We start from the raw sequence: 16,785 nt of genomic DNA on the forward strand, positions 1-16,785 counted from the left end.
TCCCCCCTTATCGATATCAGTGATTTATTGCTACTTGTCAAAACAGCGTTTTTGGTGCTTGTGCAGTTAAGGTTTTTGTTAAAAAATATATAAGTAATATGTATTATTGTGGCAGTTTAATATATTACAATTCATGTAACATTTAGTAATCATAATTGTTTATGCAACCAACTGACAATTTTATCATATTTAAAATATCCACACTGCTGAAGAAGCATGTCTCAAATCACCTACTCATATTTCAAACATCCAGCCTGACAAAAGATACATGTTTTATTATTCCATGCCTCACCATTAAGTTAATTATTGCCAATACATATTAACAAAGGGGTGGTACATTTGGTTTAGATATTTCATATTTACAATTCATGTAACATTTAGTAATCATAATTATTTACTCAACCAACTGACAATTTATGGGTACAATTATATTGACATTGTTTCCCTGCTTTTAGAATATCAGGGTTCATTCTCAGATGTGCCAACCCAAATGTACTAGAGCATGACATTGAGGACTGGGCCCCGATCCAACAACATGTCTATCTAGTGAATCCTGAAAAGAGAGAGAAGCTCTGCAGTGAGGTGTACTACGGATATTGCAGGAGTTTCCTCTTGAAATCAGACATGTCCGTGGTAAGGACAACTTGGTTGCTGATTGTTTCAAGGTCGGCAGTCAAAACGTTTTGTGTTTTGCGTTTAGTCAGAGCGTTGCCATGGATCACAACTTATTTTAACTGCACATTTTTCCGTATTGGAGATGAGTTTTGTTTGGGCTCGTTCCAAGGGGACGAGAGTTCTAGAAGCTAGTGAGTTTTAGGAAGACGAGAGTTCTAGAAGCTAGTTAGATTTAGGAAGACGAGAGTTTTAGAAGCTAGTGAGTAAAAAGATTGTAGAAAACACAGTCATATATATACTTAGAAATGTGTTTTCTTGTTTTTAATTGTTGACAGCCAGTAGACACCATGTTTATATTGTTGGAGGTGAAGCATTGTAGTTGATTATAATGTGAAATAGAAGTTGTTTTCTGTTGGTGGTGAGCAAACTTGTCCAACAAAAATATAGGATATATTTGTTGTCTTAAGGGGGAAGGTGTTACAGGCTTTGGTTTTTGCATTTATGTTTTGAGGTTGGACTTTAGCACGTATAGCTCGTTAGCACAGTGAGGGAATTTTCAGTTAAACCTTACTTCAGTTAAACATAAGTTAAACCTTTTGTTTGTGTAGTAAAATATAATTCTTTCAGCCGAGGCATTGGGCTTGAGATTGGTAAAGAACCTAACTCCTATAACATAGAACAGTGTGTTGATAGAGGCCTGTTCTGGGCGTGTAGATGATGTTCGGACACTCAGCCAAGAATATGATAGAAACTGACTGGTTCCTCTTGATCCTCGACAGAGTAAAGGTTATATCCTGCACACCAGTAACAGAGCTGTTGTTTTGGAGCCTGTTTCTGGGGAAAGATTGTGGTGGAGAAATCAGAATTAGCTAAGTAACATAGATAATTACGATGTATTATCTGCAGAATATGCTGATATGAACTATTGACCTCTTTCTATTAGAATATCTCCTTTATTTTTTTTTATTTTTTATACATTTTATCCCCTTTTCTCCTCAATTTTCGTGGTATCCAATCGCTAGTAATTACTATCTTGTCTCATCGCTACAACTCCCGTACGGGCTCGGGAGAGACGAAGGTCGAAAGCCACGCGTCCTCCGAAGCACAACCCAACCAAGCCGCACTGCTTCTTAACACAGCGCGCCTCCAACCCGGAAGCCAGCCGCACCAATGTGTCGGAGGAAACACCGTGCACCCGCCCCCCTTGGTTAGCGCGCACTGCACCCGGCCCGCCACAGGAGTCGCTGGAGCGCGATGAGACAAGGATATCCCTACCGGCCAAACCCTCCCTAACCCGGACGACGCTAGGCCAATTGTGCGTCGCCCCACGGACCTCCCGGTCGCGGCCGGCTGCGACAGAGCCTGGGCGCGAACCCAGAGACTCTGGTGGCACGGCCTAGACCACTGCGCCACCCGGGAGGTCGACCTAGAGAGATTTAACCTACTGTAGCCTACTGGCATGACCTACAGAGATACAATCTACTGTAGCCTACTGGCATGACCTAGAGAGATACAACCTACTGTAGCCTACTGGCATGACCTAGAGAGATACAACCTACTGCAACCTACTGGCATGACCTAGAGAGATACAACCACTGGTATGCAAGCATTTCTAAACTTTTTTCTCTCACTTTTATGGGGTATTGTGATGTCATTATGAGGTATTGTCTGTAGATTGATCACTAATAAACGTTGTCATCCATTTCAGAATAGAACGTAACAAAATGTGTCAAAAGGGTCTGAATGCACTGTATGTTCTAGGGCTGTCCCAGATAACAAAAACAGTTCTCTTTCTACCAATTGATTGGTTGAAATGTTATGAGGTGTATTTTTCCATATAGACACACCCCCTGTGTTTAATCAAATCAACTGTATGTGTTGAATCAAATCAACTGTATGTGTTGAATCAAATCAACTGTATGTGTTGAATCAAATCAACTGTTTGTGTTGAATCAAATCAACTGTTTGTGTTGAATCAAATCAACTGTTTGTGTTGAATCAAATCAACTGTTTGTGTTGAATCAAATCAACTGTTTGTGTTGAATCAAATCAACTGTTTGTGCGGAACTTGAACTGAACTGATGCTTGAAGCGTTTGATTAAATAATTAACACAAATGACTTGAGGAAGCCAGAAATCAATTTAACTAGAAGAAAATAACCAACCGACCTGCTGCTGGTCTTCCTAAATCCTGACGTTATGCTCCTGAAGTTTCCGGTAAAATCGGCAAACTTTTTCCATTTAGAGTGCCAATTTATCTGACCATTTCTACCGATCTGCATGCCAGTTATGAACGAGTTACAACACCTGTTTGGCCCCGCCAAGAACATTTTACTAGTTGAAGTGTTTAAGTATAAATCAGATGATTTGAGACAATAACACAAACATATTAAGCAGGTGATTCAAGCCCTACAATTATAATCCATATTTAATGTGAAATGCACTTATAAGCAACCTGGAAATGGAGGCTATTTTTGCAGTCAGCCTATAAGAACTCCCCTGAGTTTTCCCCCACGGTGGTGAATTAGTGAATAGACACAGAGCTTAATATGAGTTTCCTTGAGTAGCACTCCTGATATTGCGCTGTAATGTTCAGAATACATTGGGAAAATCTAAAATCTTCGCTCACCATTTTTGCTCCAGGCAGATATACTACATCCATAACTAGTGGTTTCCTCATTACCAGATATACTACATCCATAACTAGTGGTTTCCTCATTGGCAGATATACTACATCCATAACTAGCGGTTTCCTCATTAGCAGATATACTACATCCATAACTAGTGGTTTCCTCATTAGCAGATATACTACATCCATAACTCGTTGTTTCCTCATAACCAGATATACTACTTCCATAACTAGTGCTTTCCTCATTACCAGATATACTACATCCATAACTAGCGGTTTCCTCATTAGCAGATATACTACATCCATAACTAGTGGTTCTCATTACCAGATATACTACATCCATAACTAGCGGTTTCCTCATTAGCAGATATACTACATTCATAACTAGTGGTTTCCTCATTACCAGATATACTACATCCATAACTAGTGGTTTCTTCATTACCAGATATACTACATCCATAACTAGTGGTTTCTTCATTAGCAGATATACTACATCCATAACTAGTGGTTCTCATTACCAGATATACTACATCCATAACTAGCGGTTTCCTCATTAGCAGATATACTACATCCATAACTAGTGGTTTCCTCATTACCAGATATACTACATCCATAACTAGTGGTTTCCTCATTAGCAGGGAGGAGTTTCTACAATCAATTTGTGTGTGCTTTGCCCTCGTGCCGCAATTTTATTAAACACAGAAAGGGGTCTATATTGGAGACCAAAAGTCGTCTGGCAGACTGCTTAGAGTTTCAACAACATGAATAACTTATTTCTAGCCTACAATCATCGATCGATGTTACTACTAATGTGAAAACAAGACAAAATATGATTATTGTTGCTCATTTTAAGACATTTGTCAAATAACTTTAACATTCATTACAGACGATACAGGTCATTTACCCAGGTCGTCAGGAGCGGTCACCAAGTGAAGATTCACATCCCCAAATGTGGTGGTTAACTTCTTTAATATCAAATGAGGAATTAAACTTACCACACAAGTCAGAGTTATTCTTAAACTAAATCTTTATTCACTTATTAATAAGGGAGCAGGTCAATACAACGTACACATTTAGAAGTGAATAAATTGAGTGTTCTACGATAATGATGGTTGGTCGACCCACAGGACAAAAGTACAACGGTCTTTTATAGCCAAGATACACCCCTCAACCTACATGACGAACAAACAGATGTGTAGAACGGGTCATAAGGTTAAGATTTGTATGAAAGATACTTATAATTCTCAGCAGACAGTATCTCCTGTAAAAACAGTACTCTGTGTAGAGACCAGGGTCTGGCCCTGGGGTCATCTCTCCCTGGTACCATATAGAACATTAACTCATGCTCTGGAATGCGGTCTCTTTAGGTTTTATCACCCAAAAGACATTGTAAATCTCCTGTCAGTGTTATCTCCCAGAGGTCCATCCTCAGTAGAACACAGACACAATAGTTCTAAGAACCCTCTATTCTGTTGCATTAAACAACCATTTGATGCAATAAAAGTATTATAACATAATGTTGCAGTTTTGCTCAGTGTCCACTGAAAGTTGACTAGTAACAACAACTGGGACATAAATGACACCCACGATGAGACCCACTAAATCAGCCCAAGAAGAGGGAAACAAAAGAAAAACCCACAACAAACTTAAAGACAGGAAGCAAACCAAAAAGGTGGCGCAACTAAAGGTGTTGACTCTCCACATCTATCAAGACAACTGGAGCACTGGGCCAGACACTCTTAAATAGAACCTGGACCAGCTCAGGTGAAACACCTTCCCACTAACGAGATGGACAAGCCAGCACAGGTGTAACACATACTGACTAACGAGGTGACACCAATCAGTGCGTCCTACGTGCTAACGAGCTATACGTGCTAACGAGCAAAAGTCCAACCTCAAAACATAAATGGAAAAACCAAAGCCTGGAACACCTTCCCCCTTTTAGACAACAAATACATCCTATATTTTTGTTGGACATGTTTGCTCACCCCCAACAGAAAACAACTTCCATTTCACAATCAACTACAATGCTTCTACAATATAAACATGGTGTGTACTGGCTGTCAACAATTAAAAACAAGGAAAAACACATTTCTATATAATAATTTACCATAGTATTGTTTTTTAATTCCTTTTTCTTTCAATAGAATACTAAAACTCACTAGCTTCTAGAACTCTCGTCCCCTTGGAACGAGCCCCCAAAAAACCTTGTATCCAACACGGAAAAACGTGCAGTCAAAATAAATTGTGATCCATGGCAACACACTGGCTAAACGCAAAACTTGTTGACTGCCCAGCCTTGAGACAATCAGCAACCAACTCCTGCAATATTCGTAGTAACTTTCCACCTTACTTCTCTCTCTCTCTTTTCAGGGTTCGCTCGATAGGCATGTTTTTGGATCGGGCTCAGTCCCCAATGTCATGCATTTGGGTTAGCACATCTGAAAATGAACCCTGATATTCTAAAAGCAGGGCAACATTGTCAATATAATTGTACCCAAAAAATGGTCAGCTGTTTGCATAAATAATTATGATTACTAAATGTTACATAAATTGTAAATATGAAAATCAAAACCAAATGTACACCGCTTTGTTAATATGTATTGGCAATACTTCACTTAAATGGAATAATAAAACATGTATTTTTTGTCAGGCTGAATTTTTGAAATATGAGGTGATTTGAGTCATGCATCTTCAGTAGTGGAATAAAGACAATTATCATTTGAAAGTTGTCAAGAAATACTGGAGTGATGTCAGATTGTTAATAAAATTGATTATAGACCAATTTATTATTAATCATGTGTGTATATACACAAACATCTGCAACAATTATCATATTACATGTATTTTTTAAACAAGCAGCTTTTTCAACTTGTAGAAAACAGCTAGCTACATTTTGAAGTGCTGCATTTTGATTAAAGTGGGTCACCAACCCAGTAAGTGTAACACAGCTCTTTTTTTGTTAGTCACTTTTTGTTAAATAATACTCTTTCAATTCAGAGCCTGGATTTTCCCCTGAGGCTAATATACATATCATGCTGCAATCAATTGAACAGGGCAAACGATAAGGTAGAACATCATTAAAATACTCCTACTACAATGTTAAAACATTCTACATTGTGACATTAAAATACTCCTACTACAAAGTTAAAACGTTCTACATTGTGACATTATTTCATTGATATCATGAAACAACTCCTTCATGTATTTTCTGATATTTGATCAGAGATCTTTTACTAGAGTATCTCTTGTCACATTGATTACAGCTGTGAGGTTTCTCTCCTGTGTGTGTTCTCTGGTGTGAAGTCAGCTGGCTTGATGTAGGAAAACTCTTCCCACATTGATCACAGCTACAAGGTTTCTCTCCAGTGTGTGTTCTCTGGTGTGAAGTCAGCTGGCTAGATGTAGGAAAACTGTTCCCACATTGATCACAACTATAAGGCTTCTCTCCTGTGTGTGTTCTCTGGTGTCTTGTCAGATTGCTTGATCTAGTAAAACTCATCTCACATTGATCACAGCTATAAGGTTTCTCTCCTGTGTGTGTTCTCTGGTGTATTTTAAGGTCTGATGAATATTTGCAACCTTTCCCACAGTCAGAGCAGAAGTGAGATGTCTTCCCTGTGGGTCTCTGCTGGTGTTTCTTGAGGTGTTTTGATGTGGAGAGACTCTTCTCTGCCTCGTCAGCATCATGAGGTTGTTGAGGCCCCCCAGAGGATCCACGATAGTCACGTCTCTCTGCTGTGTGAACAAAAAGTCAGACAGGTGGTTTAAGGCTCACAACAGCAAAAATCTACTGTAAAAAGGTGATGCCAACAGTGTAGCCATGATGTTGTACAAACAATGACGTCTGTAATGAATGTTCATTATTTGGCATTTGTCTTAAGACAGTCAAGTGAACAACAATAGTCATATTTTGTCTTGTTTTCCCATTAGTAGTAACATCGACAATTGTATGCTAGAAATGCATTTTTAATGTTGTTGAAATCCTAAGCAGTGTGCCAGACAACGTTTGTCTCCAATATAGGCACCTTTCTGTGGGTCTATGTTGTTGTTAGGTGAAGTTATGGGTCCTACAGTAGGTCTATGTTGTTGTTAGGTGAAGTTATGGGTCCTACAGTAGGTCTATGTTGTTGTTAGGTGAAGTTATGGGTCCTACAGTAGGTCTATGTTGTTGTTAGGTGAAGTTATGGGTCCTACAGTAGGTCTATGTTGTTGTTAGGTGAAGTTATGGGTCCTACAGTAGGTCTATATTGTTGTTAGGTGACGTTATGGGTCCTACAGTAGGTCTATGTTGTTGTTAGGTGACGTTATGGGTCCTACAGTAGGTCTATGTTGTTGTTAGGTGAAGTTATGGGTCCTACAGTAGGTCTATGTTGTTGTTAGGTGAAGTTATGGGTCCTACAGTAGGTCTATGTTGTTGTTAGGTGACGTTATGGGTCCTACAGTAGGTCTATGTTGTTGTTAGGTGAAGTTATGGGTCCTACAGTAGGTCTATGTTGTTGTTAGGTAACGTTATGGGTCCTACAGTAGGTCTATGTTGTTGTTAGGTGACGTTATGGGTCCTACAGTAGGTCTATGTTGTTGTTAGGTGACGTTATTGGTCCTACAGTAGGTCTATGGTATAACTAGGGATTTCCGTATTAGCATGGAGGATTTTCTGCAACCAAATTGCGTTTTAGCAAACAGAGGGCAGAGAGCGATGCAGAGAGCGATGTACCTATTTGGGGATGTCTGATAGTATTTACGCACCCCCACTAATGATTTGTGGAGCTTCTCAAAGTAATTTTTTCTTCACCTCAAACAGCAGGTAAACAAAGTCTTCCTAAAATCAATTAGCGAATGACAATAGTTCCTCAAAGTATTTGTAAAATATTTCCAGCTCTCACTCTTGATAACCACTCGACATGAAAGGGAAAAATGTAATGCTCTGATCCAGTGGAAATGTCATAAAATACCTAATTACTTCTTATCCCTTACACAAATAGCCTACAGCTGTGTCTGTCCCAAACTCACTGGCGCGGGAAACTCAGGGCCCAGAATATTTTATATCAAGTTTCGAACCAACCTCTGTGATAGAACTTGAAACATTGTATCAACTACTGTATGTAGACAGGCCATGCACATCCAATGTGATTTATTTTTATCTGGATATTTTCTAGCTGTTTTTATTTGTTGGCTTTATGTAGGCTATTTTTACACAGTTGGGAATGGCAATAAGAGTTATTTAGATTTGTCTAATTTTCATTTTGATTTATAAAGAATAATATAATTATTATTATTACTATTATAAATTAAATGAAACTGTTCCAGTAAAATGTGAATATGAAAATCATAACTGGCACCAGATCAGTAGAAATGGTCAGATAAATTGGCACTCCAAATGGAAAAGGTTGCCGACTGCTGTTGTAGCCTATTACTGGAAACTTCAGGAGCATGACGTCAGAATTTACGAAGGCCAGCCGCAGCGTGAGGAGAATGCTAAGGAAGAGTTTTTTTTGTTATTGTTAGGCTATCTCTGGCTCCCTCCAGTCATTTGTGCGTCTCAATTATTTAATAAAAACGGGTGATTCCTATGTTGATGATGTAAAGAATATTTGCTGCTCTGTGGTGTGTAATGAGGAGCAACCAGATGCTGCACGCATTTATGAAATTGCTTATTCCAGTTACTAATAAGCATGCACCCATTAAGAAAATGACTGCAAAAGCTGTTAAATCCCAGTGGATTGAAGAGGAATTGAAAAATGGTATGGTTGAGAAGGATGAGGCAAAAGGAATGGCAAATAAGTCTGGCTGCACAACCGATTGGCAAACATCCTGCAAATTGAGAAATCCTGTGACTAAACTGAATAAAAAGAAAAAAACGACACAATGAAACAAAGATAAATTACATAAAGAATGATAGTAAAAAGCTTTGGAGAACCTTACATACAATTTTGGGGAAAAATTTACTGAAGATGGCTCATTCATCACAAAGTCCACTACTTTTATGATTTTTTCATTGGCAAGATTAGCAAACTTAGGCATGACATACCAGCAACAAACGCTGACACTACACATCCAAGTATATCTGACCAAATTATGAAAGACAAGCATTGTAATTTAGAATTCCGTAAAGTCAGCGTGGAAGAGGTGAAAAAATTATTGTTGTCTATCAACAATGACAAGTAACCGGGGTCTGACAATCTAGATGGAAAATTACTGAGGATAATAGCGGACTATATTGCCACTCCTATTTTCCGTATCTTTAATTTAAGCCTACTAGAGAGCGTGTGCCCTCAGGCCTGGAGGGAAGCTAAAGTCATTCGACATGCACTATGCTCTGCATAGTTAGCTCTAGGTAAAATGTTGCACTTATTCAGCCATTCTGTGACAAAAAACAAGCTACATATGGACAGTACTAAAATAAACTGACTCTGGCAATGACAAAGCACCTCGTAACCTGGCTGGAAATGGGACAAACGGACCCCTTCTGTGGTAACAGACTGGGACGATTTGTAATCAAATGTAATTCCCAGGCACGGGGTTCAAATGAACCAGAGACTGTGTGGGATAATAACATGGCCTTGTCCAACCCTGCTTGTTCCCTCGACTCCACTACCAACCACCAATCTCCAACAGGGCCCTTAACCTGTATCACTAGACACTTCATCCACAGGTAGGAATCAGCAATGGATCCCAATAATGAGCCACCTATGGGAGGGGTAACCCTTTGTGGACAAATCTCTCAACGTATTACTGCTACCCTGGGGAGATTGATATACCCCTTGAACATCGGCTCCAACCCTCGTCGGATGTGGTAGGGCTTGCCACATCAGACTACAAAGGGAAGCACAGCCGATAGCTGCCCAGTGACACAAGCCTACCAGACGAGCTAAATTACTTCTATGCTCGCTTCGAGGAAAGTAATACCGAAACATGCATGACAGCATCAGATGTTCCGGACGACTTTGTGATGACGCTCTCCGCAGCCGATGTGAGTAAGACCGTTAAAACCTTTCTGGACTACCCATCCCGGATCCCGGATCATCCTCATCAAAAAAGCTGACTAGCATAGCCTAGTGCCACAGGGATATCATATAATATAATTTCATGAAATCACAAGTCCAATACAGCAAATGAAAGATAAACATCTTGTGAATCCAGCCAACATTTCCGATTTTTTAAATGTTCTATAGCGAAAACACAATATATATTTATGTTAGCTCACCACAATAGCCAAACACACAACGCCATGTTTTCACCGCCAACATAGCTTTCACAAAACCAACAAAGAGATAAAACTAATCACTAACCTTTGAACAACTTCATCAGATGACAGTCTTATAACATCATGTTATACAATACATTTATGTTTTGTTCGAAAATGTGCATATTTACAGGTATAAATCGTAGTTTTACATTGCAGCCACCGTCACAAATAGCACCAAAACAGCCAGAATAATTACAGAGAGCAACGTGAAATACATAAACACTCATCATAAAACATTTATGAAAAATACATGTTGTACAGCAAATGAAAGATACACTGGTTCTTAATGCAACCGCTGTGTTAGATTTAAAAAATAACTTTAGTAAAAAGTACAGCATGCAATATTGTGAGACAGCGCCCAGCAATTCTCCACCTTGTTGGAGCCAACATATACCACAAAAATACAAAATAACATCATAAATATTCTCTTACCTTTGATGATCTTCCATCAGAATGTAGTGCAAGGAGTCCTAGTTCCACAATAAATCGTTGTTTTGTTTTAGAATGTCCATTTCTTCTGTAGAATTAGCAACTTTGGCTAGCATAATGGTGCTCACGTGTCCATCATCTCTTGGCGCATGGAACGAAAAATTCCAAAAGTCACAATAAACGTCGAATAACTGGTCAAACTCGGTTGAAAATCCAACTTTATGATGTTTTTCTCATATGTATCCAATAAAGTCCGAAACGGAGCATTTCGTCATGTATACCTAACGCATTTCAGAAGACAATGTGGGGTTCCCTGGTGCGCAGTTGAATACTGCCAGTAGGGCGGACCTGTCACTCCAAAAGTTCTCACTCGGTCTCACATCAAGCTAGACACCCCATTCAACATTCTACTGCCTGTTGACATCTAGTGAAGGCGTATGAAGTGCATACAGATCCATAAATACAAGCCAGTTGAATAGGCAAGCCCTGACACAGAGCCACATTTTCAGAACTTTCACTTCCTGTTTGGAAGTTTGCTGCCAAATGAGTTCTGTTTTACTCACAGATATAATTCAAACAGTTTCAGAAACTAAAGAGTGTTTTCTATCCAATAGTAATAATAATATGCATATTGTATTATCTAGAACAGGGTACGAGGCCTTTTAATTTGGGAATGATTTTTTCCCAAAGTGAAAACAGCGCCCCCTATTTCCAAGAGGTTTTAAACAGATTAACATTCACAAGGCCAAACGGATAACCAGGACGTGTACTCCAAGCATGCGCTGACCAACTGGCAAGGGTCTTCACTGACATTTTCATCCCCTGTCTGAGTCTGTAATACCAAGATGTTTCAAGCAGACCACCATAGTCCCTGTGCCCAAGAACACTAAGATAACCTGCCTAAGTGACTACCGACCCGTAGCACTCACGTCTGTAGCCATGAAGTGCTTTGAAAGGCTGGTCGTGGCTCACATTAACACCATTATCCCAGAAACCCTAGACCCACTCCAATTTGCATACCGCTCCAACAGATACACAGATGACGTAATCTCTATTGCACTCCACACTGCCCTTTCCCACCTGGACAAAAGGAACACCCATGTGAGAATGCTATTCATCGACTACAGCTCAGCGTTCAACACCATAGTTCCCTCAAAGCTCATCACTAAGCTAAGGACCCTGGGACTAAACACTGAGCACGCCCCCATTCTCATCGAAGGGGTTGTAGTGGAGCAGTTGAAAGCTTCAAGTTCCTTGGTATCCACATCCTTGGTGTCCACATTATAGGCTTAGTTAACTGGTGAACTGTTGAAATCATGGAAACATAATGACGATTCTAATTCTAGATTTGGAATAGAATGTGCAGCACCTTGAATATATTGTTGTTTGACTACCAATTAATAAACCAGGGAGGAATTACTGACAGAGTAGGAGCGTGCTGGAGACATCCAAGAGAGGGAAATCAGGAAGGGAATTGACAGCAAGTAGTGCAGACGAAAGGGATAACAAGTTGGTGAAGCAACAGATGTGCTGGAATGAGAACAATATAGATGGAATGAGAACAATATAGATGCTACTTTGAGAACACAAACTCTCACATCTTTCACAGCACAGAGCGAGGGAGTCCAGGGGATGACTGGAGGAGCAATGGAGGAAGCATTGTGGGATTCTCTTGGTGCGGGTACAGTTGGTGAGACTGAGTGGACGATGGTGAAGAACAGTGGAGTGATAAGGGCTAAAGTTGGTAATGAACAGCAGTTTAGGGTCGGAGTGGGAATCATCAGCAAGGATATTTTTGTGGGTGACCTGTTAACGGTCTCAAAGATGGTGATGGATTAATTGGGTAAAGTGGAATCGGTTCGAGTGACCAGGAGCGGTATGAATCTGATTGTGTGTCAAGAGCGCAAAAGGAGAAAGCTTTGTGTGGTTTAGGTTAAACATTTCAGATAGACGCACGTTGAATAAAATGAATGATAGACGGAAGGTTTTACTGTGGTTTGGTGAAGTGGCTTTCCCATCTTATGTAAAACCTGGGTAAGTGAGATATACAGAAGCCGCTGCAATTTGGACATGTGGCAAGTGTTTCTCGAAGGAATAAATATGTCGTAGTCAGATGAAGCATGTTGTAATTGTGATGGGAATCACGTTCCCGGTATGCCCTGTACGAATGAAGGATGTCACAGTAGCTAGGATGATCAGGCCCATCCAGCAGGTGTCCTATGTGGAGGCAGTGAAAATAGCTGAAGGAGTAGAAAGGAGAAGGTAGTTCATGTCCATGTCAGTAGGTGGCAGCAATACACCTGATGAGTGTAGTCTGACAATAAACCTCAGAGAAGAAGACATGGTAGGAACCAAAGTGTTGGTCTGTGTTTCCTGTTGACCCTAATTAGATGTTACATTACATGTTGTTTTCTTACTTCTTGTAGCCGGCTAGCTACCCAACATATTCATACTTCTCTTACTCCCCTCTAGTAAGATACCGCTGCACAAACATGCTTATCTAGGCCTACACCAGCACTGGTACCAGGCAGTATTAGCTAGCTATGTTTACTCTGACTCGTAATACATTTAGCAAGCTAGCTAGCCCGCTAACTAGCATTTAGCAGCTAACATTATTTGAGCAACCCCTTGCTAAGAAAAGACAATCTTTCGTCTTTAATGTAATGGCATGAAAACAACTGTATTACCCCGACCAGAAACCAAAACATAAGCTTGTATAACGCTACTGTTTGTAAACAAATACTATATGGCTGAGGAGTAGGGTCGATCCAAGCGTTCTGACCTCACAATGACAGTAAAGCAACCGAGTTAACTGGCTAACGTTGGACAGCTTGCTAGACACAAATCAGAGAAAACCTCACTCTTACCATTTTACTTGCCCTAGCAGAGCTGGTTAGGCTGTTTTCATGTTATCCAGAGTGTTGGTGACTAACTGTGCTGCTGGCAACAATTTAATTTGAGCTTTTTTGCAGATGTTTACTGACACCGGCCATATTCAACGTTTGTTGAGCGTTATTAAATTCATTGGTTATTCTGCGCTCTAATCAAGTCAATAAACATTGGGTAGTTAGTTAGAATATAGTTACTATACTGGCAAGTTTGATGTATAAGTAGCCAACTAACGTTAGGTAGCTAGCTCCCATACTGGTACATACTGCTGTAAAGATATGCTATGCGTTTTGTAAGGATAGTGTAGCTAACATAACGTGTAACGTAACTTATTTGAAAAGTCATTACTTTATTGCATTGCTCAACATTTGTCATAGTTATTTAAAGCAGTTCATTTGTATCTGCTCTCTCGGACTTCGGCTGCATATTTTCCACAATTTTCTTCAAATCTGAAAACGTTGAAGCTACAACCATTTCCTGAAGAATTGCATTATGGGCCCTAAAGTACTGCATGTATACTTCGTATTTCGGCGAATTTAGTACGACATCCGGGAACTTTTGGCATACTAACTACATCATACTATGACCAATAAGCAGACTATATACTCTATTAACATCACAAATAGTGCAGTTAGTATGAGTATTCTAACACAGCTCAGGACTCTGGGCAGCCATTTTGTTTGTTTAAAAACTAGGTTGCCCCTTTAAAAAAGCCACACAACAATCAACCAATCTGCAGTTCAACCAATAACAAAGCTGTAATTCCACCACTGTTTTGGTAATAAGATGATGGATGGGGCTGGAGAAATGTAACTAGTCTCTAATTCATAGACAGACCAATGGATGCAAGGACTGACCATCCATGATATCAACATTATAGTTTTAACCATGTTGAGGCTATACAGTGTTGATTTACATTGTTTCTAAACATTGGAGTAAAAAAAGCTTATGTGGGGTTTTGATGGGGTAAAAACAGTTGAACTAAGCGCATGAGGCATGTGTTATATTCTTCAAGAATCAATGGCTATAAATAAATAATTTAAAAGTCAAAATATGGATGTAGCAATTGCACATTTCCCCTTTAACACCACACATCAGTTCAACAATCGCAGAGTTTGTGCTTCTGTATTTAAGACAGTACTTACGAGTGTTACTCAGGGAACGGTTTCTCAAAACCATCTTATTGCTAAGTTCATTGTTAGAACCATCGGATGCCTGAAGATGTGTTTGGGAAACCGGGACCAGATATTCAGTTTCGTCCTCTTCATTTTTCGATGTGACAGTCATATCCCCCTCTTCTTTCACTGAAACGTCGTCGTCCTCCTCCTCTTCCTCTGTAATGTCTTTCTCTTCTTCTTTCACGGTAACAGCCTCACATTCTACTTGTTTTTGTATTGTAACAGCCTCCTCCTCCTCCTCCTCTTTCACGAGAGCTACTTTCTCCATCCTCTACTTCAACAGGAACGGGGTTAAGTTTGAGACTGGAGCTTGAGGCATGTACTGAAGTCGCTAAGCGGTATAATTCAAAGGAGTGTCACTTTATCAGCAGCAGGTGATCAATGACGTCTGAAGAATAATTTCGTCGAACACCTGATTGGTTTGCTATCGGGCTCGTTCGACATTGCAGCCGACAGTGCAGGTGGCTGCTGACTGCTGACTGATTAATTTACAAATCACCTTGCAACATAAATAACTACTCATTATTATTTATAAATCAGTCAGCCAGTCACTGTTTACCCACAACGCAGCATGGGTTTGATGCTCTCGAACACGGCCAGTGGTTTAATATATGACATATTGGCTACGGGAGTTTTGTAACTTTTTCTCCGGTAGTTGGTCTCGCTGACCATAACCGTGCTGGTTTGCTACGCTGGTTAGGCTAATAGCTAGTTGGCTAAATAGCTAATGTTAACTGGTTGGCTAAGATAACTGCATATAGCTAATGTTATCTGGCTGGCTAAGATAACTGAATATAGCTAATGTTAGCTGGCTGGCTAAGATACCTGCATATAGCTAATGTTACCTGGCTGGCTAAGATAACTGCATATAGCTAATGTTAGCTGGCTGGCTAAGATAACTGCATATAGCTAATGTTAGCTGGCTGGCTAAGATAACTGTATGTAGCTAACATTCTTTGATATTTGGTTAGATGGCGTTATGTATATACAAAACTGTGGTTTACTTTAATCACTCAAGTCATGAGTGCAAATTATTGGTTTAATTTAAAGTTATACATTTTAAGTTATTTCTGTTGTAGTATACAACATAGGGAATAGGCTGGTCCTCCATATTACTTCACACCTGACTTTAATGTAATAACTCCAAAAATAGAATTGTGAGGTGTTACTTTGCATTGGAAATGTTTTAATATTTTATTTGATATTTTATAAAGAATACAAAACATACACATACAAACAACATCAGAGAAACATTAACTACATCACACCTGCCCAGACCCACTAGAACACACCTCCATCTCCATTAACTACATTACACCTGCCCAGACCCACTAGAACACACCTCCATCTCCATTAACTACATTACACCTGCCCAGACCCACTAGAACACACCTCCATCTCCATTAACTACATCACACCTGCCCAGACCCACTAGAACACACCTCCATCTCCATTAACTACATCACACCAGCCCAGACCCACTAGAACACACCTCCATCTCCATTAACTACATCACACATGCCCAGACCCACTAGAACACACCTCCATCTCCATTAACTACATTACACCTGCCCAGGCCCACTAGAACACACCTCCATCTCCATTAACTACATCACACCTGCCCAGACCCACTAGAACACACCTCCATCTCCATTAACTACATCACACCAGCCCAGACCCACTAGAACACCCCCCCCCCCCATCTCCATTAACTACATCACACCTGTCCAGACCCACTAGAACACACCTCCATCTGAAGCGCCCACATCAGCACCATTTTATTTCTCTCCGTCACTT

General features: G+C 40.0%; 1 protein-coding gene across 1 annotated transcript; it reads right to left on the bottom strand.

Annotated features, from left to right (window-relative positions):
* Positions 1–1,200: 1,200 nt before the first annotated feature.
* LOC129839087 (zinc finger protein 22-like) lies at positions 1,201–15,320 on the bottom strand. The gene is made up of 2 exons (XM_055906363.1): positions 14,956–15,320; positions 1,201–6,981 (listed from the first exon to the last, which is right to left on the bottom strand). Exons 1-2 carry the CDS (start codon positions 15,254–15,256, stop codon positions 6,428–6,430), a joined length of 855 nt encoding a protein of 284 aa, XP_055762338.1. The 5' UTR covers positions 15,257–15,320; the 3' UTR covers positions 1,201–6,427.
* Between the last annotated feature and the right edge of the window lie 1,465 nt (positions 15,321–16,785).

The sequence above is a fragment of the Salvelinus fontinalis genome, chromosome 40 (genome assembly GCF_029448725.1).
Source record: "Salvelinus fontinalis isolate EN_2023a chromosome 40, ASM2944872v1, whole genome shotgun sequence".
In the NCBI taxonomy this organism is placed as follows: domain Eukaryota; kingdom Metazoa; phylum Chordata; class Actinopteri; order Salmoniformes; family Salmonidae; genus Salvelinus; species Salvelinus fontinalis.

Coding starts and splice junctions, on each gene's coding strand:
- LOC129839087 (XM_055906363.1), bottom strand. CDS start 15,256: ATGGAGAAAGTAGCTCTCGTGAAAGAGGAGGAGGAGGAGGAGGCTGTT. Junction 6,982..14,955: donor CCGTTCCCTGAGTAACACTC/GTAAGTACTGTC, acceptor TTGTTCACACAG/CAGAGAGACGTGACTATCGT.